The sequence below is a fragment of the Suillus paluster genome (genome assembly GCF_016628075.1).
Source record: "Suillus paluster strain FC165 chromosome Unknown EDB91scaffold_39, whole genome shotgun sequence".
NCBI classification, from domain to species: Eukaryota; Fungi; Basidiomycota; class Agaricomycetes; order Boletales; family Suillaceae; genus Suillus; species Suillus paluster.
Window position 1 is genome coordinate 233,413 of NW_024537599.1, and position 25,463 is coordinate 258,875.

Sequence of the window (25,463 nt, forward strand, 5' to 3'; positions counted from 1 at the left end):
AATAAGAGATATATATCAGTATCACAATGACAGACAGATATTGAATATAAGCACATATTTGAGGGGTAAAGTTAAAGGTCAAAAGAAAGACAAACAAATCAAAGGGACGTGGTATGTGTGGTTAAGCGCAGTTGTTACATCTCCCCCTCCAGAGAGGACCCAGCTCTCTCTCTCTTCTCGTTCAACATCCTTAAGTGAATTGGTTGTTCATTGCTTCATTGATGGGGTAGTGTTACGACTAGGATAGTTCTTCTTCAACATTCCAATAAAGGATGATCAAGGCTGAAGTGTATCACGAGTTCTAAGATCAAAGGTTCAGGCTAGTCAAGTGTCAAGGGCTCGCTAGATCAAGTATTCAGGCTAGTCTGCTTAGGAGGCAGCTAGATCGGTGAACTCAAAGTATCAGGAGAGAACCTAGTAGATTCAAGTTAAGGAATACAAGTACAGGAAACGTGATATATATATGTAACAAGAAGGTAGTTTAGGGCTGGTCTGTAGGTAGATGACCCTGTCAAGAAAGGTAAGTGAGAATAGGAAGACAATATCAACCAATCAGAAAAGGAGATGAGAAATGGTACGATGTTAGATTGACCAATCAGGGAACAGTATGAGTAATCATCTGCGTAAGCATAATGAGTAAGCATATAGGTAAGCGTTCACGTGTTGGACGTGTTGATAAGCAGTCACGAGACTTGATGAGTAAGTAAAGAAAGAAAGAGAAAAGAAAATATAGCGCCATTGTAACAGGTAGTCATTCTGCGAGTCAATCGGCATCTCAAGTGGAGTGGTTAGGCCAGGCACTTGAGTAGTAGAAGCAGCAGGGGTGGCGATGGCAGTTCTCGAAGTGGATGCGCTAGGAGCCATGAGTGCAGGAATAGTTGCTTTCCCTAACCCCTTTTTAAAGAGCTTGCGCTCATTCTTCTTCTTGTAGTTCTGCATCTTGACCTCTGCTGCTGCCATTTGGTGATTTGCTTGCATTGGACAACTGTGGAGCTGGTGGTATGCCAAAGCATCTTGTTGACCTGATCCATTTGATCAGCGGTCAAGGAAACAGTTTGTTCTTCATCATCAACAAGGTCAGACATCTGAACGGTGGTCCCCTCAGACACAACCTGCCCCATGGCCTCGTCCAGATAGGAGGCCTTGGATTCTAGACTGGGCTCACTGTTGAATGCATCAATGAAATGGTCGTATCTGATGGGATAGTGGGGACATTGTGCAACAGATCGGTTGCGCAGAGTGTCACTATAGCCAATGTAGGCTCTGAGCTGCTTGTGAGACACAAAGCAGGGGGCAAAGGTAGCATCCAGGCTGTGGATGATGAAGTCCCAGCCATGAGCCTTGAAATAAACAAGGGCGACGGTCTCATCTAGAGGTATGCCGACTGAACAGAGTGATAATGGTGAGTGGGGTGTGGGTGATGCAGATCTTGAGGGAAAAGTAGAACCGGGCAATGACTTTATGGTCATTGTTTCTCCAAGGGTGACACACCCAATAAACGATTGGTGGTCATTGTGAGGAGACGTTCTTAGCCCATCTGTCAAGTTGCCAACGTCAGATATACCCAGCAAATCAAGGTACTCAGCTAGTGCATCAAGATGTGACACTTGTTCAAATGGCAACCAAGTAATGTCGCCAGTGCACCACTGTATTTGGAAAGTAGCATTCTCCCCAGTGCCCAAATGAGATAATATCTTGTCTACAGCCAATTTGGGCTCTTGTTCTTCACCAAAGTTGAGGACTTGGGCATCTGCTTGACCTGGGAACAGTCGGTTGTCATTTGGCACATGTATCCAAAGTAATGAAGAGTGAAAGACCGGGTGTATTCCTCATTGCCGCAGGCAGCTAGGCAAGTCCATTTTGAAAGAGTTATTGCCATAATCACGAGTCAACTGGTAGGGTCCAATGTATTTCGGGATGAACTTATGTGCAAGTCCCTTGGGTAAGAACATGTTCTTTGTCGACACGTACACCAGGTCTCCTTCTTTAAAAGGAGATAGCTGGCACCTATTAGCATTACGAGTTTGCTTGACTCGTGCCTCCAGTATAGAGTCATGCACTGCAATTAGTGTCTGCTTCATCTTCTGGGCATATACTCTCACACTTGGATACTCATCTTTGGTGGGGTTATTCCAGACCATTGCATGAGGTGTTTGGCCATGTTAGCTTCAAATGGTGAGATCAGGGTCGACTCAGAGCTGGTGAGGTTGATGGCAAATTCTATTGCAGGGAGCCTCGAAACCCAATTGGTCTGCCGGGGTGATATGCAAGCATGCAGCATCTGCATCACTGTCTGATTTGTTCATTCTGTGGCCCCATCCAATTCTGGATGGTAAGTGCTGGACATCTGCTGGTTCACCCCTAGCAGGCTATTAAGGTTAGTCCAGAAAGCGCTTGTGAATAGCACGTCTCAATTGCTGATTATCGATCTAGGCAATCCATGGTGTTTGTATACTTCTGCGAACACTAACTCAGCGACTTCATGAGCCTTGTAATTGACTCAGCTTGGTACCAAATGGACCATTGAAGTAAGTCGGTCTATTATCACGGTGATAGCATCATATTCACTGTTTCTGTCCTTAGATAGAGGCAAAGGCCTGATAAAGTCTATTCCAATGGACTCCCAAGGTCTCGAGGGTACTTCCAATGGATTTAGCAGCCCATATGGGATCTTTGTCATACTGATTCTTGATTCCAATAATTAGTTCATCCTCATCTGGGTATACTTCCAGGAATGAAACTTGTGGCTCCTCAAGTTCCTTTCTTGTGGGGTGATTTGCAGGTGCTTGCCCTGCTTCCTCCCCCTCCTTTCATTCCTTGGGGCCTCAAAGGACGAAATGACCAGCCATCCGCTTGGCAAATTCCGCAGCCATCTCAGGCCGCCCAGTCACAGTGGCCGCCACTAGTTTCCTGCTGCGTAAAGGAGGTTTAGGCACAGAAGGGGAGCCAAGTGCTTGGGGAGCCAAAGGTGCATCCAATAATACGTTCTCAATAGACGAACCAATTGATGGTGTTGTCATTGATTCCAACAAACCACCATCGTGAGGGACTCAAGCCATCTGTTTATGACCATAGGTGCGTGGTTCCTTAGCTGCAAGCCGCGTACTGCAATGCACAGCCAACCCTGGGGATACTGCCAGTGCCTTAGTACCAACCAACACAGGCATTGATACAGTAAACTCACTGGGGGCATGCACAGTCCCCGGAGGATCAAACAAATACATCCAGGACAGGGTGTCAGGTAGGACATTCTCAATCCTGGGCACATAACAGATCTCAAAGTCGAAATCCCCCAGTTTTTCCAACCAGCGAGCTTGCCTGCTGGAGAAGTCGCGCTGGGCCAACAGATGGACCAGCCCCTTGTGGTCTGTCAGCCAGATGAATGAATTGTGCACCCTGTAAGATATTGCGATGATGCAACATGCCTTCCATCCCCACTGCATCTCCTGCTCATGAACAGGATAGTTCTGCTGTGTGGGACTTAACTTAGCACTATAGAAAGCTGCCACTTTAGCAGTTTTCCAGTCAACGCCTTGGGTGATCACACAGGCGATGCCCTTCCCACTGGCGTCAGACATCAGCCAGATGGGATCAGCTTGCGGGCCATATTGCAGAGTTACCCGGGAATGTTCTGCGCAATTTGCGACATACCATTTGACTTCGTCAAATGCGTGTTGCTGAGTGTATTCCCACCAAAAAGGTACTGTATCCCCTGTAATCTCCAATAAAGTGTTCATCAGGACTCTAACATTGTAAATATCATCAGCTAGGAAACCCACAGTGCCCAGGAAGCTTTGCAAAGCATCCCGATTAACTGGAGTCTTCCAGGCCAGGATTTTGTCAACCTTTGCAGGATCCATGCGGATCCCATTGTCATTGTCAACCCATCTGAGGATCTTGAGATTCTTACATAGGAACTGCAGCTTCCCCTCACTCAGGTAAAGCTTTTCACGCTTGAGAATGCGTAACACAGTCCTGACATGCTGCATGTTTTCCTCCAGGGTGTCCAAATAGATGATAATGTCATCCAGGTATACGTCCATCCAGCAGCCTATAAACTCACCAAACAGGTGATTCATTAGTGTCTGATAGGTTGCCAGGGCATTGCAATCCCCCTGTTGCAGGACTGTACTAATGAGGTTCCCATCAGGGGTAGTGACTGCTGATCGTTCAACATGCTCGGGTATGATTCGGATTTGTTTGTATGCATCCTGGCCATTAATAATTGATCAGTAGCGCTTGCGGGCAATGTGGCGCAGGATACCATCAATATCAGGTAAGGGTGAGGACAGTTTTCGCGTATTTTTGTTGTGCTCATGTAAATCTACTACTGTTCGTAGTTTATCCGTCCCTGGTTTATGGATAAACAGCATAGGCACTGGATTCCTGGTGCTGGTCATCCACCAGTGCCCCATGGCTAAGTACGCTTTCCGCTTCTCCCCCCACTGGGGTCGCAGTGGTTCAGGACAGTGTGATGGTCTCCATTTGTAGACCTGCTCTCTGTTAATGAGCAGGATGGTGTGATTGCCCTGAGCGGAGGTAAGCCTGTTTCGCTTGCTTTAGTGCATAATGGCTTATCCCATTGGTATAGCTGCTGACGTGCCTGCTCCAGGTTCTCCTCATAGGCCTCTGCGGCCCGTGATTCCAATACGGAAACCTGCTCGCCTTTGATCGGTAAGGCTGGAATGCTTCCAACAACGACCTGGGACGGGTTGAATCCCACCATTACCTGGTGCTGGAACAAAAACGGTGTGCCAAGGATGAGGTCGTAGTTTTGTAAGTTGATAATATCAAAGAAGCGATCCTCATTGATCTTCTGATACTCCAGTCACACCTTTGTGCCAAAATTTACTTTGGAATGCGACCCTTGTACCGCCAATTGAATGGTAAGGGGTTCCTCTAGTGCAATTTTCTTAATGCGCAATTATTCCGCCAGGGTCAAGGACATGAAGTCTGCCAAGGATCCTGTGTCGACAAGTGCACGGGCGGGTCGCCCGTTTATATGCACCACTATGACTACAGGTTTTGGAATGAGACACTTGAAGTCTTGCATCACTGCTGCATTCCACTGGATCACAGGGTATGTGCCTGGGGCCACTTGCTGCCCATTGAGTTCTACTAACTGAAAATAATCTTGCATTTCAGTGAATCGCACTTCCGAGATCACAAACAGCTGCTGTACAACTTCCTCAAGCGCACAGTTCAATGAGCTTATCAGTCTGTCATCGAGCAGCCTGAAATGGTTGTTCTCCCAATTGATTTCCCTTTCAAATAGTGTGTTACTTAACTGATGGTAAGCTTTCATTAATTGTTTGGTGTACCAGTGGGTGACATTTAGCTTAGGGTTGTTAAGATAGACATTGTTGGCCCATATACTGAATGTCAAGTCACAGTCCCGGATTTCAAAGGTGATATCATCCTTGTATGTTGTTCACTTACAATGAAAGCGACTGGGGGAGCTGCAACCAGGTAAGTTAGGCTCATTATTTAGAATCTTGCACAGATGCATCAACATTGGGTCACCTATGCGGCTTTGCCGATGCATCAACCATATATATTGTTTTGGTAAGTCAAACCATTGTGCTAGTTGGGTAGTGTGCCAGTCACTGATAAAAAATGCGGGTTGCCATAGCAGAGAGGATGGGACTAAGACATCCTCCTCATTCCTGCGAGCCTGATCGACAATCACATGGTGAGTGTCCAATGTCTGGTAAACCCAAAATTGCTGACCCGACAGGGTTTCTGTTCTACTTTGGTCATCCCCAGGATATGGGGTGTGTATCACTAGCAACTGCTCTGCTCATTGTGATATGGGATCCCCCAGAGGTACGTCCTCAATGTTCCAGGTCTCGTCGGGACGTTCTTCCTCACCTTTTCCATAGGACACACACATGCTCCAAATGGTGAGGGTGTTGATTGTCTCAGTACTGTCAGCTAACTGGCGTAATCACTTGGTAGTGTTTGTGTCAACAAGGACGGCATAGCTGAGTACCCCAGGAGGCCTATCCTGTCTAGCTGACAGTACATTGGTTCTCTTAGGGCACTGATGGAACATGTGCCCTGCTTCTCAGCAGATAAAACAACGCCCTTCAGACATCAATTTATTGTGCTCATCCTTGCTGAGCTTCTCTTCTCGCGGTGCGTCCTGCCTTTTGTTGTTGAAAGGCTGACTTGGTCGATCCTTGCGCTGATTGTTTGCCTGGTGTAGGGAGTATCCCTACACTAGGCTTGTATCCACCACTTTTCCGATGCATCAGGCGTCCATCCGACACCTATCCATTCCATCCGATACACATCCACTTTTCGGATGACATGCGGATACCTTCAGATCTCCCCCTATAGCTCATGCATCCGCTGCATCTGTCCTGTCCACGTCCATTCTACCTCATTGGTACGTACTCACATGCACTTTCTTGTTACTGACTGAACACAGACATATCCTCTCACACTCCAGTATTTTTCGGATAGCTTATGGCATGGTCTAGACTCGCTACCTATATCTCTATGTTCCTTGAAAATACTGTACCCTATAAGCATGGAGGTTTCCGAAAAATACTTACTTCATATAACTTCCTCCCACTTTTCCTGCACCTTACAAAAAGATTGCTTTGACTTATGCCCACTATCCATCCAACTTTTAATGAACTTCCTTCGACTTTGATTTGCATCCCATCTGATCCACAAGTATCATCCACTCCACCCGACGAATCTGTACATTTCGCATCCTATCCATTTCATCCGCTTTTGCGGATCTTTCATCCTATAGGGTCGCTTTAGACAGGGACTAGTATTTTCCCCAGTAGCAATCCCCTTAAGGGTCAAACATGCTTGTTTCCAAGCGAGGCAGCAGGCAGCAAAGACCCAACTGTGTAGTAGATTGGATTCTCGCTACTGCACTTGTTGTACCCACACTGGGGTGGGCCTGACGTAGTGTTTTTCTAAGCCTCTGAGGACTTGGGTTGTCCTTCATGCTTATCTTTTCCTGGCTTCCTGGTGCCGCGGGGGCCTTCCTCACAGTTTCTTGGGTCCGTGGTTGCTGAGTTGGCAAGTTCAATTATTTCAGTGGTGTGTTGCACTTTTCTCAATGATGATACATCCGGGTTGAGCTGCATTTTGTACAGTTCATTCTGGATTATTGGACTTAATCCAAACCAGAACTTCACCACCTTTTCACGGTCTGGTATGTTCCCAATCATCATCCATAATTCGTTTAACTCGGATAGGTAGTCTCTTACTCATTTGTTGCCCTGATAGCAACGGTATAATTTCTTCCTCTGCTTCAAATGGAAGTCCAGAGGAAAGCAATAATTGAACAATTCAGTAAAGAATTCCCTCAGTCTCCATTTATCTGGTTTATCTGACACTTGCCTCATGTAGAAGTCATGAGCCTTCCCTTTGAGGTAGTGCGATAGCACAAACACTCATCGCTTTCTGGCGACATTTCCATCTTGCATGTAGGTGGTTCCTTCGGTGATAAATTGATGGAACACCCAGGAATCTACTGATCCATCATATTCAGCGGGTGGGATGGGTCTTAGTGTCACCCTCCCCCTGTCCGATTTTTTATCTGACCTCAGTTTCTTAGAGCAATCGCGCTTTCTCTTGGACGCCTTCCTCTTTTGAGCATGGGGTTCACTCTCCAAGCTATCTGAAGAGGGGCTATCTGATGTCTCGTCTGAGGAGTCAGTTGAGCTCTCGGACAGGGACAATGATGAAACAGACGACTCATCGTCCGAAGGCTCTGATCCTCTATATTTCTTTTCAGGTTCAATTTGCTCAAACACCCGGCCCAAGTGGCTTCTTGGAGCTATCTGGGCCATGGAGTCCAGCGCTGCTGGTGAAGCCCAGGTGGCTCTTCTCTTTCCCTCCCTGTTCACCGCCTTATTGATGAGTTTTTCCACTGGGTTTCTAGTGGCCTTGTTGGTCTTCTTCCTGGTGGGTAAGTCCACCATCTTGGCTAGGATCAAGTCCTTCTTCCTGATCTCACTTTGCAGCTGATTGACCTGTTTCTCAAATTTCAGGGCTACGTGCTTCTCCACGGCCCAAACCGCTCATTCAATTTCAGTCTTGGGGGGTCTCACAGACCCTTGGTTGGATTCCTCAAGATCAGGTTCCTGTGGTTCCTTCCGGGACCGATCGCAGGCAGCTGCCCATGCTTTCAAAGCCTTTTCCTGGGCTTCTAGGTCCATCTTGGACTCATTGATATCTATGTTTCCCCAGTTTCGTGGGTCCACGCCTTTCACTTGGACGGTCCTTCTTGAAGGGATGATGTTTCCCGTTTTGGTGTTTGTCTGCCTCAGTGTTCCTCTGGTTGGGGTGGTGCTGTTTCACTGCTTCAGTAGGCCTAGTCTCGTCCTTCCTTACTCAGTCAGTCTTTCGGGACTGTTCCTTTTCATATTGATGATGTGCCACCTTCTTGGTCTTTCTGCGATGGCGCTCTATCATCATCCAGGGCACTCCGTCATCCAACTCGTCAGTCAATTCACTCATGCTCTCAAGGGGGCTCTCTAGCATTCTAATAATTTTATTAACGGTCTCTTCCAACAGTTGGGTATCATAATGGGTATTAGCCATAGCACTAGGGATGCTAGCCAAATGTGATCCAGCACCAGGCTGGGGCGATTCAGGCCTCATCCCTGCCACATTGCTGTATGAGCAGATGGGCTTGTGGATGGTCTCATCAGCTCGAGATGGGGATCTCTCTGCTGACGAGGGGGGTATCATTAGTTTGGATTGTTTTTAAAGGAGACTCACTCAGAGCTCTGGGAATGGTATCAACGCTGGTTAGAACCGAGCATTTTGATCAAAGGTTGTATTGAGCGGACATGGTGTGTGATATCGTCAATTGGTTCGTAGTGGTGGGCCTAACTGTTACTTCTAGGGTCGACGAGGTATCAGCAGATAAGGTTGTTGTTACAATGGCGCTATATTTTCTTTTCTCTTTCTTTCTTTACTTACTCATTGAGTCCCATAACTGCTTATCAACATGTCCAACACATGAACACTTACCTATATGCTTACTCATTATGCTTACACAGATGATTACTCATACTGTTCCCTGATTGGCCGATTCAACATTGCACCATTTCTCATCTCCTTTTCTGATTGGCCGATACTGTCTTCCTATTCTCGCTTACCTTTCTTGATAGGGTCATCCACCTACAGACCGGCCCTAAACTACCTTCTTGTTACATATATATATCACGTTTCCTGTACTTGTATTCCTTAACTTGAATCTACTAGGTTCTCTCCTGATACTTCGAGTTCACTGATCTAGCTGCCTTCCAGCAGACTAGCCTGGATACTTGATCTAGTGAGCCCTTGACACTTGACTAGCCAGAACCATTGATCTTAGAACTCACGATACACTTCAGCCTTGATCATCCTTTATTGGAACACTGAAGAAGAACTATCCTAGTTGTAACAAAAGATTCAAGTTACCTCTAGTTGCCTTACTTCCAAGTAACGCTGAACCCCTTGAACCCCAGAACAGAGTAGCCCAATATTTCGAGGCATCAACAGAACAAACCTTCTCACAGTAATTGGATAAGCAAGAATGAATCAGAAGAATCCTCAACATCAGAAGGATCAAGAACCCCTCAGACTGTACCATCCTCACCAGTTGTCCAACCTCAGAGTCCATCTTCAATCTCACCCGCCCTAGCAGCATTCTCCAATGACAAGATCTACAATGATGACAAGAAGAAGATCATCTTTGCACTATCTCTCATGACTGAAGGAGTAGCCTCTACGTGGGCAAAGAGTTTCCTAGAGAAAGCCCAAGATCCGACCCACACCAACACATCTGGACAACAGATTGGATATGGGAAATGGGCCGATTTCCTGAAAGACTTCAAAAAAGTCTTTGAACCCACTGCTGCAGTTGCTGATGCACTTAACAAGCTTAGGGCTTTGAAACAAGGGAATGATCTGGCCGAGTATATTGCTAACTTTTACCAATATACAACTTGTGCAGGGATCACTGAAGACACTCCCAAGATTCAATTCTTCATTGATGGAGCCCACCCAGGACTCATCAAGAAGCTCTACAACACTGGAGTAATCCCTGAAGAATATGACAAGTTTGTCAAAAAATGTGTCACCCTCGACAATGCCTGGCTCCACTTCAATGCAATTAGTGCCCGCAATGGAAACACCTACCAGAAGAAGAAGAACTTCGGTCCCAGCCGATACACGCCCTCTAGGGATCCAAATGCCATGGAAGTAGATTGCTTATCTGAAGCTGACAGAAAAGAGTATATGAGAACAGGGAAATGCTTCCGCTGTGCCAAGACAGGACATCATGCCAATGACCCTAACTTCCACCCCTGAGGAGATGATAAAAGAAACAATGGGAAAGTACCAGTAAGGCATGAAGAACCTGAAGAAGAAGAAGAAGAAAAAGAAGAAGAAGAAGAAGAAGAAGAAGAGGAAGCCACCTGCTGAATGGATTTTTAGAAGGAAGGACTGTTTCGACGTCAGTACCTTCCATTGATTTACGCCTTGTACGAACTGTAAGAGAAAGAAAAGAATTTCAGGTACCAGCTACCCTGATCCTCACAGAACATGCACAAACCATCAAAACAACTGTCGTCATAGACTGTGGAGCATCAGGAACATTCATCAGTTGGGACTTCATCAAGGAACACAACATCCCCATCAAACGACTCTCCAAACCATTCCAGATCAGGACCACCAATGTATCTTACTCTTCTGATGGACCAGTCTCCTTCTACTGTGTCCTTGGACTCAAGATTGATCAATGAACCATGATAGGAAAGTTCAATGTAACCAAACTTGGACGAAGGGATAAGATTCTCCTTGGAATACCCTGGTTACGAGCTATTAACCCTGACATTGATTGGACCAAGCAGACTATTTCCATCCCTGCAACACCTCGCTCCAGAAAGATAGAACGATCCCTCAAGAAGCAACAAGATGCCAAGAAAACCCCTGAACCCGCCAAGAAACCATCCAAGAAAGTAACAATAGAAAAAGAATGAGAAGCAGTCAAGGTGTTTCTAGACGAGCACATCCAGAAAGAATTTATCACCGAATCAAAATATCCCCAAGCCAGCGGTTTCTTCTTCATGGGAAAGAAAGACGGATCCCTCCGACCTTGCCAAGATTATCAATACATCAATGAATGGACAATACAAAATGCCTACCCTCTCCCTTTAATTCCCCCGCTTATTGCCAAACTTCGAAATGCGAAGTACTTCACCAAGATGGACATTCGCTCCAGATACAACAACATCCTGATTCACCCAGAAGATCGTTGGAAAGCTGCATTCACAACAGAGTTTGGTCTCTATGAACCAAATGTAATGTTCTTCAGACTTTGCAACTCCCCAGCCACATTCCAAGCATACATGAATCGCACCTTCCAACAAGAACTCAATGAAGGATGGTTGGTAATCTATATGGACGACATCCTTATCTTCTCAGATTCCCTTGAAGAACATCAGAAGCGAACCCATAGGATCCTGGAAATCCTAAGGAATGAGAAACTCTTCCTAAAACCAGAGAAGTGCCTTTTTGATGTACAAGAAGTTGACTATCTTGGAATGATCATTTGTCCAGGACAGATAGTGATGGACCCTGCCAAACTAAAAGGGATTGAAGAATGGCCTGTGCTGGAGAATGTGAAGGATGTCCAATCATTCCTCAGCTTCTGTAACTTCTACTGTCACTTCATCTCCCACTACTCCGACATTGTGAGACCCCTTGTAGACCTGACACAGAAGACCTCCATGTTCGAATGGGCATCTTCCTGCAATGATGCCTTCAACAAACTCAAAGAATGCTTCCTTTCTACACCTGTTCTTTGAAACCCTGATCCAACTCGGCAATTCGCCTTGGCCACTGATGTTTCCCTTGTCGCTACTGGCGCAGTACTTCTCCAAACCGATGAAAACAGAGTATACCACCCATGTGGGTATCTTTCCCAATCCTTCAATCCTGCAGAACGAAACTACCAGATCTACGACAGAGAGCTCCTTGCCATCATCCGCGCCCTGAAGAACTGGCACCACTACCTCAAAGGGAACCCACACCCTGTTATTCTTTTCACCGATCACAAGAATCTCCTTTATTTCCATTCTTCTCAGAAACTTACCCGTAGACAAGCCAGATGGCAACTGACACTTTCCAAATTTGACCTAGAATTTCACCATGTCCCTGGGAGCAAACTAGCCACCCCAGATGCTCTTTCATGATGACCAGATCACCTTCCTGATTCTCTTGATAACACAGATATCACTCTTCTTCCCCATTCTCTTTTTGTTCGCCTTTTAGATACTGATTTTGAAAATGCCCTCTGTTCGCCTGATCCTATCTCTGATCCGATCATATTAGCTGCCAGCAAGGCTCTAGATGGCCTCTGCCTTCCTCCTATGACTTCCTCCCTTTCTGATTGGTCTTTTACCGATAACATATTACGATACAAGAACTGCGCTTACGTACCTCCTCATCTCCACTCCCATGTCCTTTCTCTTCACCATGATTACCCCACTGCAGGTCACCCGGGTCACTTCAAAACTGAAGAACTCATCAAACACGATTACTGGTGGCCTCAGATGGGCTCCTTTATCCGAAAATATGTAGAGGGCTGTGCTATATGCCAGCAGATGAAATCCAATACCCACCCGACTACACCACCCCTGACACCGATTCCATCCTCTGCCATGCAACCATTTTCCCAGATCTCTGTGGATCTCATCATGGACCTCCCTGTTTCCTATGATTTTGATTCCATCATGGTCGTGGTAGACCATGGTCTTATGAAGGGGGTAATTCTTGCTCCTTGCAAAAAAACCATCACTTCTGAAGGAGTTGCCCAACTTTTCTTCAAGAAAGTCTTTCTCCAATTTGGCCTACATGACAAACTCATCTCCGATTGTGGCCCACAATTCACATTGAAGTTCTCCAAAGAGCTTGGAAGACTCCTTGACTATGAAGTAGCCCTTTCTAATGCCTATCATCCCCAGACTGATGGACAGACTGAACGACTAAACCAAGAACTTGAAACTTACCTTTGCATCTATTGTCGCTCAGCACCCACTGACTGGGTAAAGCACCTTCCCATGGCAGAATTCATTCATAATCACCGAAAAAATGATGCACGCAATGCTTCCCCTTTCTTCCTCATGATGGGATATGAACCCTGAGGAATTCCTTATGCCTTCCCTCCAACCAACATCCCTGCATCAGAAGAACAAATCACTTATCTGCAAAAGATCCAAGAAGAAGCCCTCACATGCCATAACATCGTCAGACAGCGAATGGCAGAACACTCTCATGGAAAGAAGTATGAACCCTGGAAAATTGGGGATAAGGTTTGGCTCTCTGCCACACACCTCACGACTCACCTTCCATTAAAGAAGCTGGCTCCAAAGCAATATGGCCCCTTCCCGATCACTGCCATCCTTTCCCCTATCACTTTCAAACTCCGTCTTCTAGAACAATGGAAGGTTCACCCCACGTTCCATGCTTCTGAGTTATCATCCTATTGGGAAACCGAAATCCATGGTCCGAACTTCCCTGAACCACCACCTGACGTAATTAACGGCGAAGAAGAATACAAAGTGGACACTATCCTGGCTCGCAAAGGACAAAAAGGGAGATGCCACTACCTCGTGTCATGGAAAGGTTACTCATCCGCAGACAACATGTGGCTTCTGGAAGATGCCTTAGAAAATGCCCCTGAAATCCTGAAAACCTATAAGAAGTGACTCAAACTCTCTCAAATCCTCATCCCAGAAGACCACTAAAGCACCATGTCCACTTCATCCAGCTCCTCTTCCACCTCTTCCCGTCGCAATCTCAAAAACTATGAACTCTTTGAACAACAAGAACGTCAAGCCCTCTTTGATGCCACCCTCCTTAACTGCCAACATGCTCTTGAACTTGAGAAGATCTTCATCAACAGAAATGACCATATCTCTATGTACCTCCTTTCCATGTTCCATGATACCCATTCCATAGAAGAAGACATCATCCCCAATATTGCCAGTGTTGACACTGCTACTCACCTTCACTACCTCAATCGAAAGATTAGGAACACCATTCAGATTCTCTTCCCTAAGACTTTCAGAGACGATGTAGCAGTCGCAATCCACACTGTCGCCGAACACCTTGCCACCACTACAAACATGCCACCTTCCCCTCATATCCTCCCAGTCTTACCACCTACCACTCCATCCCCTATAGAGGAACCATCCCCTCATAAAGCCGCCAAAATGAGCACTGGACGAAAATGCCCTACCAAACAAACAACCATCATGACCATTGGGCTCCCCGATATTATAAAGATCGTTGCTCATGGCCAGAAATTTGTACCCCTCCTCCAACAAACCCTGCAGTTCTCCCACTGACCCCCAGCCCATAGTGTCATTTTGATGCATTAAGGGATTACAGCTGTAAGACACTTGTAATGCATCAACAGTTACTACTGCTCATCGAGAATCCTTGGTGAATCTTCGAGGATCCCAATGCATCAGTAATGCATTAGCACTCTAAGTGATGCATTAGCACTATTGCCCAGCGGGGGCGCTTCTGGTTGCCTAATTCAGCTTCCCCAGCCATTAAAAATCGGGTGGGTACCTTACAGGAGTGATGCATTAGCACTATTGCCCAGCGGGGGCGCTTCCGGTTGCCTAATCCAGCTTCCCCGGCCATTAAAAATCGGGTGGGTACCTTACAGGAGTGATGCATTAGCGCTATTGCCCAGCGGGGGCGCTTCCGGTTGCCTAATCCAGCTTCCCTGGTCATTAAAAATCAGGTTACCTACCTTGGCCATTAAAAGTGAGTGGGTACCTTACGAGCCCTTACCCTCGGACCCTTTAAATGTGGGTGGTAGGCTGGTAGTGGGCCTTCCTGTACCTGGCTACCTTTATAGAGAAGTTGGTTTGCCTTCGTGCTGCGTGGCTGTTGTTATGGGAAAGCCCGGCTTTCCAACAGTGCACTTGATAGGGTCAATCCCATGTCCGCTTCATGGAGCACCAGGACAATGGAAGACTGAATGGAGGCTGTCCATCCAGAATGACTGACTAAAGGTTCAAAGAAGAAGCTAGAGTCGTATATCACAAGTGAAGATCAAGTTAGAGAAATACATGGTCTAACTACAGTGGTATATATAGGTATCATCCTATGAGTTCAGGGTAGGCTTGGGTAGCCAGAAAGTGTCCCAACTAGGTAAGCGTCTATGTGAGTCATAAGGACTCAGAGATAAGAGCACCGGCTCAATGGTAAGGGTCCAGGGTATAGTACCGGCACAGTGGTAGGTGTCCAAGTCAGATAATGCTATCTGTCATGATAAGCGATAGGATAAACGATAGTCAGTACCGGTGTATCGGTAGGGGTGATAAGGGAGAAGCGTGCGGCTTCTATTGATCCCGGTCTAGGTCGGTTCCAGAGCTGTCTTGCTCCAACAGCTGTCATGCTGTGCTCTGCAGTTTAGTCACGTGCCGGTGATGTCATCTGTCACATGTTGTGACGCGGTTGTAACGGCGATGTTTGGTGGAGACGATAGGGGTCTGAGGGTCCCTGTAACAGCTGTGTTGGTTGGGGATAGCGCATACATACCCCACACTTCTGAACACTTCATTCAACCGTTGAGCGACAAAGTTCGACAATGGCATTTCCCGAGTGTCCCAAATTTTGTCAAACTTCGACAGCGGCATTTCCTGAGCGTCCAAAATTTCGTTGAAGTCCAAACTTGTAGCAACAAACTTCAAAGTATACATTGTCATAGCTTAACAAGGTCCGGCAATTCTTGTTCACATGTAGTTGAGCACAACCAATAGATTAGATTGAAACAGATTCGAGATTTTAAGCAATATGTACGGCTAACAGTAAGACAGATGGCACAGTGCGGTACTGCTAATTGAAGTATGCATGCCACGAAGAATCAAGATGTTAGGCAATATGTACAACCAACAGTAAGATGGACGGCACTCACAATCATGCAACCTTAGATTTTCTGAATGAGAACTCAATGATGGAAAATGACAAAAATTCAACAACACTCACTTTTTATTAGATGTGTTACCAGTGTTCTCAGCATTGCGTTTGCTGCCGCGTTTTGAGCCCTGTGTTATTGATGTAGCATTTGCGCCTCCGCCTACTTGACCAGACCGCCGAGGAGTATCACCAATGACATTGTCCAATTCACGGCGATTGAAAGGGACTGATCGGCGTGCCCTACCAGTACGCCGAGCACCAGGCTGTTCTTCTTCAATATGGCAAGTATTGGGCTGAGACACTAAGACCAGAAGAGGCTCAGGTGCCAATACAGAAAGTGCTGGTGTTGGCTCAGATGCAGAGGGAGCAGACACAGAGGGAGCAGACACAGAGGGAGCACGAGACTCAGATGCAGGTGCTGACTGAGATGCCTGAGGTGCGGGGATCAATGACTCTGGCTCAAAAGTAGAGGGAGCAGGAGGCCTGGGCGTCGCAGGTGCTGGCTGCAATGTAGGGGGAGCAGGCATTGCAGAGAGAGTATGAGCAGGCGCTGCAGAGAGAGTATGAGCAGGTGCTGCAGAGAGAGTATGAGCAGGAGCTTCGATGGACACAGGAGGCTGAGGCCCATGGAGCGCTGGGTCTAACTGAAAAGCAAGGGGAGTAGGAGGCGTAGGCCAGACAAATGGAGGGATTGGAACTTCACGCCCCACAGGAGGCAGAAAAGGCAGATGTAAGTCAGTGCCGCCCTCTGAATCCATGCTGGCCCCAACAGATGTCTCCAGAAAAGAGGATATTGCAGCCTCATAGTCGAACGGCTCAGTAGAAGCGAGAAAGTCCAAGTCATGCGTATGTGAGCTTAAGTCCTGTAGTGTAGTTCCATTAAACTCGTGAATGTAATGCATTAACCTTGAGCCCACCTGAGCGAGTAAGTTGAACTGTGTTTGTGATGGTGATGCATTACACTCATTCGCAGTCAACTGATAAAGCGTGCCCCACTCCCTTGAGCTTCCAAGACCAATATTTCCCCCTGGTACTTTTGCCGCAGCGGTACTTTCACCACTGCGAACCTCATCCGCCTCACTATCTGAACCCTCATCATCTGAGTTGTTATCATCACATTCGATCTCTCTCTCTCTGTCGTGGTAGTGGTTGGTAGCTGGGAGAGAGTCCTCGTGCTCTAAACATCAAGTTTAACATCAGTAAGCACACAATTCCCCATGCCAATCACTTACTGATAGTACTGTCCACAAAATTCGCAAATGCCTTAAGAACCTCACTGTACATGACATACGAGTCTGCAAACTGGCCACCAGCAGCGCATTCACCAAGGTGATAACTGTTGGATGATTTAATTACTGATTGATTATAGATAGATAACTTGGCACATACTTGAAGAATCATATATTACCCCCAACTTCTGGATCGCGGCCACCCATGAGGACGGAGAACTTCCATCCGCCAGTCATGTGGCTCAGGTGTCAGAAGATACGATCTAACACCACTGGAAGGTCATGGATTGCCCTGCATAACAGTGAATCTTGCTGAAGAAATGCTCAAAGTAAAAGTACGTACTTAATCTTGGTATCGTCGTCTACCTCTTCCCTCACCTTAGCTTGGGCGACCTTGCGGGCTTTCTTGAACTTCTTTTTCAACTTTCGGTGCTCCTTCTTAACCTTCTCTTTCACAGCAATTGACTCCGCCTCGTATTTCTCTGCCGTGATCTCATGACGCATGCGGAGCTTAGAGCCACACAAGGTAATTCCCCCCTCTGCAATTGCGTTGTCAGGCTGACTGCTTGATGTGGTCAGCATAGTACATCTGTGAGTAAACCTCGACTTCCTTTGGTGCATGCATGGATGTGCCTCCTGCGAGTGTTTTTTCCATGGCAAGCACTCCTTTCGAACCACCTGAACATGCAAGATGTGCAGGGTTTGTCTTCCACTGATACCAGCGCATGATTTGCTGTGATTGACAGTAAGCAAATGTTTCAATAATGTAAGTGAACATGTACTTCTTTTCGTTTTTTTAATGGTGTCTTATACACCTCCTTTTGCTCCTCGGTCAGCTCGTCCTCGTCATCAACATCAGGATAGTATATTTTATGGACTGGCCATTGGGCAAAAAAATTCTTGTTGATTTTGGGCCAGAACTCCGTGTAATTTTTTGTCAGCATGTAAGTGCAATATTCAGCTAACATTGACATCAGGATGACATCTTGCTCATCTGTAGCCCATGTCGGTGGAGCCATTGTGTTGAGTACTGCGCGAACACGTAGGCAAGGGGGGTTTGAGTACGAGTATAGCACACCAAGACGCAGAACATATAATGCATTACTTGATATGCAACTTTGCTGTCAAACGGAGACACGGAACATACCATGTATTACTTAGTCACTGTCAAATGGAGGATCTCGATGTCATGAGTATATACCAGATGCTAATGCATTACTTGGTATCCAACTTCGCTGCAAACGGAGAATCTCGATGTGAACATGAACATCTATCTATGCTACAAAGAACCTCAATATATCTATCTTAGAGTTCTCTGTACAACATACAACCCGCGGGTGTATTCAGCTGTCTGCGGGTTCTTTAAGTCCAGTCTTCTGGTATGTGCTGAACATTTAACACTTACTGGATGGTATGCATGGCATGCATATCCAAGTAAACTCTAATACATCTGGCGGTGTCAAAGTCATTGCACAAGCGAGCTGCCTTTCTCCTGAAAAAATAGTTCTTAATCAACTGCAAACCAAGGGTGATCAAAGGTTGAAGTAGAATAGAAGCAAATAGAACTTTACCTCTCGGCGTTTTGGAATCCATGCCTGGATGATAGCTTCCCCCAAGCTGCTAATTGTTGTGGTATCCCCACCTGGGTAGACGCCGCAGTAGGAAAGGTAGACATCGCACTCAGGCCATCGAGCGAACCATACCTCATAAACAGACTCCAAGAACTTGTCATAGTCGCTAATGGGAATCTTGTTGAATCCGTCATATAGTTCAGCAAAAAATGCGCATTGAGCTGGAGACAGGTACTGTGCTTCGAGTTTTTGAGACATTGAGTGGGAAGGGTGGAAGAGTGTAAGAATGCAACTTATTCTCTATAATAACTACGATAAAGTTAATGCATTACAATTTACAAGGACCTGGCAGATATGTGTGCTTACAATCTCTCAAAGTCCATAAGTCCTCGGTCAACATTTATCGATGATTATAGTAGCACATCACAGAGTCTCATACAGTAAGTCCCCCTGCCTGCGCCTGTCAGCAAGGTCGGACATCCCTGATGTTCCGTAGCACCACAGTTCCTCAACTGCAGCTATAATCTTTTTGCACTGCTTAGAAATTGCACAGACCTCCTTGAAAAATCTTGTCATGCCCATCTCTTCGAGCACACTTGCTTCCAGTGCCTGCAGACCAACCTGAACCTCTTCAAGATGTGTGAGGACCTCGAGAAGCTTGCAGATGGCAGTTTCCCATGTCTTGACACTGCATAAGAGCTGGTCGCAAAGTTCTTTGCAGAATTGTTGCGCTGGTACATCAGTACAGTCCAGTAGTGCAGCCTGGGCACAATTGAACTGCTGGCTTTGCAGTGTTGAACGACAACGGCCATAAATTAGTAAAACTTAGTTCATAATTGTAAGAACATCTTACACATGTGACGGTTGAGTTTTTGAGTGACCTGGCCTGCGTATTCCGGTGGTTTGCTTTGATTCCGGTGCAATAATGATCTGAAAGGGGCTTGTCTTAGAGGTAGGGCAAGAGGTAGGGCAGAGCTTCGTTGTCGCAGTTTCTAGAGAGGTGGTAGTGCACTGGGCATTGCCTGTCGTCCGATTTGCACGATATCTGCTATTCTTTTCGCAGATAGCCTTCTTGTTCCTAGAGACCAGTGTCTCACTATGAGCATACATTGAATTGACGAGTCACCTACATTTGATAGTATTTTCTGTGGGATTCACGTGCTGCTTGGGCCCTCTCAGTGTCATCCTTGTATTTGAATGGACGACCCCCCATTGGTGTCGAGTGGAGCAGTAGGAGTTAACTGGTATTATAAGTGTTGTTTCGAGAGTGTTAAGTGGTAGTGTTGAATGTGTTTGGGAGAATAATGCCATTGGGAGATTAATGGTTTGGGAAATTAACCGTTGGTACACTTCAAAACTGAATTCACCATAAGCTTGCTAGCTATTAAGGTCATATAGCTACGTCGACCTTCCACAGTTACTGTCAGTGTTGACATTGTGACTGGTGCAACAAGACTGTCTGCCCTCATACTCATAATATTCCTGACCTTGAACCGTCCGAAGCGCAACTTGACATTGAATCTTTGTCTGATGCCAATAATAACTGCCCGCCGTGACACTCATAGTAAATATTCCTGAATCCTGACTGTTCCGACACGGTACACAACCAATATTCCTGACTGTGAGCTGTCGTCCGACGCAGTAGCAAGCTACTTCAACCTCCCAGGAAACAAAATGTGTTCAAGAAATGATATCATGATTGCAAGCAAGAAACACACGGGCAGCAAGTACAGATAAGAAACACGCGGGCGACAAGTACATATTTCGTATATACACTAGGTATCACATTCATTTGCTAGCAGCAGCAACCATCAGAGTGGCAACTCCTGCACAGTGCCATCTTGCAGCGCCTGGGCATATGCCTCATCTGCACTAGCACGAGAGGTGTACCGTCCAAAACAAGCTCCAGGAACGCCTACTACATGTGAATGGACATTATGCCTGGAAGAACATTGAATTGAGATGTCTAGGTCTAGATGAGAAGGAGGATATGTACCAGCCTTGAAATACACCGGTCTCACGTCCAACAGTAATGATGTACCAGCGGGCCGAAGCAGAAGTACTCCCGTGATGTGGAGCAGTGGTGGTGAGAGATGTAGCAGCAGCAATGGTGACTGGGGGTGGCGCAGCATTGGTAGCTGCAACACCAGCTGCTGCAGGAGGTGCAACATTGCCTATAGTAGCCACGCTGGTCAAGGAACTTGTGTCTGTGACACTCTGAGCCTCATCTGGTGTGTTCGATCAGGATCTGGTATAGCTTTGTACATGAAGCGAAAACTTACCTCCTCCTTCAGGTAGGTCTGGACTGTTGCTAAGGGAAACTGCCGGGGGAATTTGAGTGCGACAGACGTAACAAATTTGCCTATGAGAACGAAGAACGCAACCTGGGCAGTAGCCTACTGCTAGCGCTTCCTCCACATAGTCAGGGAGGTTAACACCAGCCTCAGCATGGGCATGTGTGAGAACTGAAAATGATGATTTGAGTGCAACGACAAACCAGTGTTATTACACTGACTTACATAGTTGATCGCGCAAAAGCTCCACCACTGTGACCAGTTCGGACAAACTGAAGGTTTGTTCCTTAACCATCGTGGGAAAGACCTTCATTTTGGACAAACAGATGGAGCTCGATGTAATAACAACGCTCAGTGACTGAAGATAGCTAAAGATGTGGTTGCTCGATGATGGGAAAAGGTTTCAATCAACATATCTTATATCACTCACGTCGGCGAACATTGGCAAACTCCGCCGTGGGCTTCACAGAAGGGTTCTCACACAACAAGAAGCCGATACATAAGGATTGGGAGGATCCCGAAGCACATCCTCACTCACTCCCATAAGTCTGGACTCATCAGGCGATTCAGACCATGCAATGTCGAGCTCTAGTGGAGGCATCACCAGCAGTGACCCACCAGGTATTGTATATCTGCTCAATGCATGATGCGGGATTGATCATGAATTTCATAGCTTATGAAACAACTGTGATCCAGGCCATGATGTTGCCTTGGTCTTGGCGTGAACTCAACAATCGTGGTCATAGCAGCTGGGGTCATGGTTGGGGTTGGGGTCGTGTGCGCGGACAACATGACACTGGACTTGGCCGCGGCAGTGGTTGTGGACGCAATAGGTTGTGTTTCAACGAATACATTATTGCTCCTTCATCAAGTCTGCCGATTACTCACGAGTAGGTCAAATTTACCTCACAACCGCACGGTGGTCTAGCTGCATCTCGTCAAGATGTCATCAGGTCCTCGGAGGCATTTTCTTTCACCAATGCACATTCTGCAGACATTATTCTTAGTGATGACATCAGTGACGACGGGAATGGTGATTACTATGCGGCAATGGATGAGGATTCTTCACCTGAAGTGGAAGTAGGATCTCCAAATAAGTGCAAGTGCACAGCTGGTGTATGTGGATGGTTTGGTTTCCACTCGCTTACCATTTGCTGACCTTCTCCAGGACCATCCTCTCCTTAATTGGATTGATCATCGGGAATTATTCCTTCTTGAGATGCTTCGCCACGACAGAAGAGGTGATGGTGTCTCGTCGACCTTCTGTGACACCTGCGGGATCACTGTTGGTGTATACCACTGTAAGGATTGTTTTGTGCCCGGATTATCATGTCAGATGTGTGTTGTTCGTACTCACGCACATTCACCGATGCATCGTGTAGAGGTAAGTGGCATGTCTGATTGGGATGCTGTACATGCCTCATTGGAATCCTACAGAAGTGGAACGACGAGTGCTTCCAAAATGTGACTCTTAAAGATCTGGGGCTTCGCATGCAACTTGGTCATAAGATTGGTGAATCATGCCTGCTTCCCAACTGAGCGTTCAACAACGATTTTGTCCTCATCGACACCCTTGGCATCCACCCTATGGCTGTGGATTTTTGTGGGTGCGACAGAGCACAAACTCACACCCAACAACTGTTACGTGTTGGTTGGTTCCCTGTGACAACCAGTGACCCAAGAACTGCAGTGACATTTGGCATGCTCCGGCAGTTCCACATCTTGTCATTTGAGTTGAAAGTTTCCTCATACGAATTTTACCATTCTTTAGTTCGTCTCATGGACAATACAGGCCTTCTGAAGCGCAAGGATCGGTATGAGGCGTTCATGCGCATGGCGCGTGAATTTTGGCATGTGAAGATGCTGAAGTGAGCTGGCCACGGACACAATCCTTCAGGCATCATTGCCACATAGCAGGGTGAATGTGCGGTTTTATGCCCGGCGTGCCCTCAGCCCGGGAGGAATCTTCCTCATGCTTGGCAACTTGCTCCAAAAGGAAAAAGGTACACACTTCATTGATTGATAATAACGGCTTCTCATGCATCTCCAGATGGTTATATGGCCTCTTTCTTGCAATCGACGCAAACTTTCGCCTGAAGAGGCAGATAGTCTCAAAGGATACTGTGGATCCAAGTTTGTCCTGTGGGTGGGGATACTTTGTCGACGAGACCACATACAAGACACATCTTACCAATCACGGCATGGAAGCCCAAGAGGTATGTATCGTGTTTTGTTTTATCTTAAGCTTGTATTGATAGATGTAACACAGAAAAGCACGTGCGCTAGTCATAATGCAGTGAACATGGCAGAATCGAAGTCATCAAAGGGACTAGCAGCCACGGGACTTGGAACCATCAACTGTGCCTGACATAATATGAAGCTTCCGAACGGCGTTGGGGACTTGCAGGAAGGCGAGAGGTACATACCGCTTGGATGTGCGTGGACCTACTTCATTGATTTGCCAATTCCAGATATATTAATATGGATTTTCTGTTCTTTTCAACCTTACGTCACCACTCTCTCGAAGTTCTTAATGTGTCATATGATATCGCGTGCCAGTGGCACAAAAATCTGTGGGCCAGGATGGTAACACTTCCAGAGGATTATCAGCTTGATCACCCAATCAAAACTGTTCGCTTTTTCGTACCCAAATTCCATCTTCCTGCGCACATCGCAAAATGCCAGACAATGTTCTCTTTCAACTGGTCTCATTGGGTTGGGCTCACTGATGGCGAGGCTCCAGAGCGAAGATGGTCGAACATCAACCCAGTGGCTTCTAGTATGAAAGAGATGGGTCCAGGCTGTCGATGGGACACGTTGGACGATCATTTCGGAGACTGGAATTGGAAGAAGGTCGTCAACTTAGGTAATTAATAATCATCCCCCAAAGCAGCAGCTCTAAGTGTGCATTTCAGGGGCGAGCTTGCTATGGAAGATGAAAGAAGCAATGCAGGAGAAGGTGGCCTTCCATGTGGCCTTCGAAGAACTCGATGCTGCCATTACCAAAGAACATCGCGTAGCCTGGACGGCAGAGGTAGAAAGGTGGGAGGATAATCCCAATGACATGTGTGTGCCAAATCCATTTGAGGCTAAATCAATAGGTCCGTCTGAAAAGTTGACTGAGGGAAAAGGAGCTGATTTGTCATAGCGATCACGCAGGCTGGTGCATGCCTGAAACTAGTGCAACTGGAGGCAAAGGAGCTGGAAAGGGGGGCAGATGTATCACTGCACCCAGAGGTCTCACCGAGTGTCTTCATAGGATTGGGTCTGGATTTAGAAGAAGAGCAGTAAGTTCGGTTGTTTTCTTCTCTGTATTATGATGCTGATCATGACACAGACGGCATGTCGCTAGGTTCATGAAGGGTCTGGGTAACCACATCACAGATACCCAGAAAGGAACCCTGCAATGTCAGAGGAACACTTTACATCGCAAAATCGAGTCATGGCGGATCACGCAAGTGCTATACATGCCTATCATGCATGGCACACTCTCTACTTCAATATCACCATCCTCTGATTTAGGGATCGATAATGCGGAGGACTTGAGGCTTTTTCTCCCTTCTGCTATCGGCAATCGTCCATGCCACGACCGCCTGCGACTCTACGAATGGGAACTACGCCTGGCTCAGGCACATGACGTGCTGGAAGAACTCAGGCAATGTCTGCGGATACGCTCATCACTCTTGACGTACAAGAAGGACTGGGTCCATGGGCAGGGTGCGAACACAAGGGCTCAAAATGCCTTGGAACATGTTACTGGAAGACAAGCAGCCTGTACGGCAAGGTACCATGCTTCATGGGACGCGCTGAATGTCCTGGCAGGAGAGCTTGGAAAAGTGGGGTGGCAAGGAGGACTTCAGCCACTGGAGCCCGACGATATACGACCGCTTATTGATCCAGCTATCATTCCTGGGCAGGGGAGACGAAAACTGACCTGGATTTGGAGGATGAGTGGCATAGATAGTGGTGGAGATGGTACAGATGAAGACGGTGAGTGGCAATGTTGGTGGTCACAGCCTAAACTAACACTAGATCAGGCATGAGGGTAGAATGGTGCAAAGTGCGAGCTTGTGTGATGTGCTGGGCTGAGGAGGTCGAATTGCTCCATGAAGAAATGTGTCGTGTCCTTCAATTTTTTTGGTGGCAGGCCAGCTGGTGGGATAAGCAGGGGCATCGGTGCGTGGAGGAGGATACAGGGTGTCTCGAGGGTATACGAGCTTATGCTGCCAAGCAGGCAAACATTTGCTGAGTGTTCACCAATCATTTCCAGACTTTATGGTCTCCCTTTCTCTCTCCCAACACCATAGCCTTGTCGAACGTGGTTCATTCTAGCGCAGACCATGCTGCTGACCTCCCTAGTCTCTCGGCGCCACCTCCACCCGAGGTGTAGTTGCTTATGTGCCTGT

At 46.8% G+C, this 25,463-nt stretch overlaps 3 protein-coding genes across 3 annotated transcripts; 1 reads left to right on the top strand and 2 right to left on the bottom strand.

The window, feature by feature from the left end:
• Positions 1 to 16,028: 16,028 nt before the first annotated feature.
• EDB91DRAFT_1250077 (uncharacterized protein) lies at positions 16,029 to 18,211 on the bottom strand (the record flags this gene model as incomplete). Its single annotated transcript, XM_041323187.1, has 8 exons — positions 16,029 to 16,826; positions 16,881 to 17,140; positions 17,196 to 17,318; positions 17,372 to 17,411; positions 17,463 to 17,484; positions 17,536 to 17,750; positions 17,794 to 17,925; positions 17,975 to 18,211. The coding sequence occupies 8 exons, from the start codon at positions 18,209 to 18,211 to the stop codon at positions 16,029 to 16,031; spliced, it is 1,827 nt and encodes a 608-aa protein (XP_041175637.1).
• A 2,363-nt stretch (positions 18,212 to 20,574) lies between these two features.
• Positions 20,575 to 21,370, bottom strand: EDB91DRAFT_1083410 (uncharacterized protein; the record flags this gene model as incomplete). The annotated part of the gene is made up of 5 exons (XM_041315623.1): positions 20,575 to 20,704; positions 20,760 to 20,991; positions 21,046 to 21,084; positions 21,148 to 21,228; positions 21,283 to 21,370. The coding sequence occupies 5 exons, from the start codon at positions 21,368 to 21,370 to the stop codon at positions 20,575 to 20,577; spliced, it is 570 nt and encodes a 189-aa protein (XP_041175638.1).
• Positions 21,371 to 22,276: 906 nt separating this feature from the next.
• Positions 22,277 to 25,306, top strand: EDB91DRAFT_1238063 (uncharacterized protein; the record flags this gene model as incomplete). Its single annotated transcript, XM_041321665.1, has 12 exons — positions 22,277 to 22,441; positions 22,495 to 22,570; positions 22,598 to 22,911; positions 22,972 to 23,060; positions 23,108 to 23,273; positions 23,327 to 23,417; positions 23,469 to 23,475; positions 23,529 to 23,923; positions 23,973 to 24,158; positions 24,206 to 24,344; positions 24,395 to 25,047; positions 25,095 to 25,306. The coding sequence occupies 12 exons, from the start codon at positions 22,277 to 22,279 to the stop codon at positions 25,304 to 25,306; spliced, it is 2,493 nt and encodes an 830-aa protein (XP_041175639.1).
• Between the last annotated feature and the right edge of the window lie 157 nt (positions 25,307 to 25,463).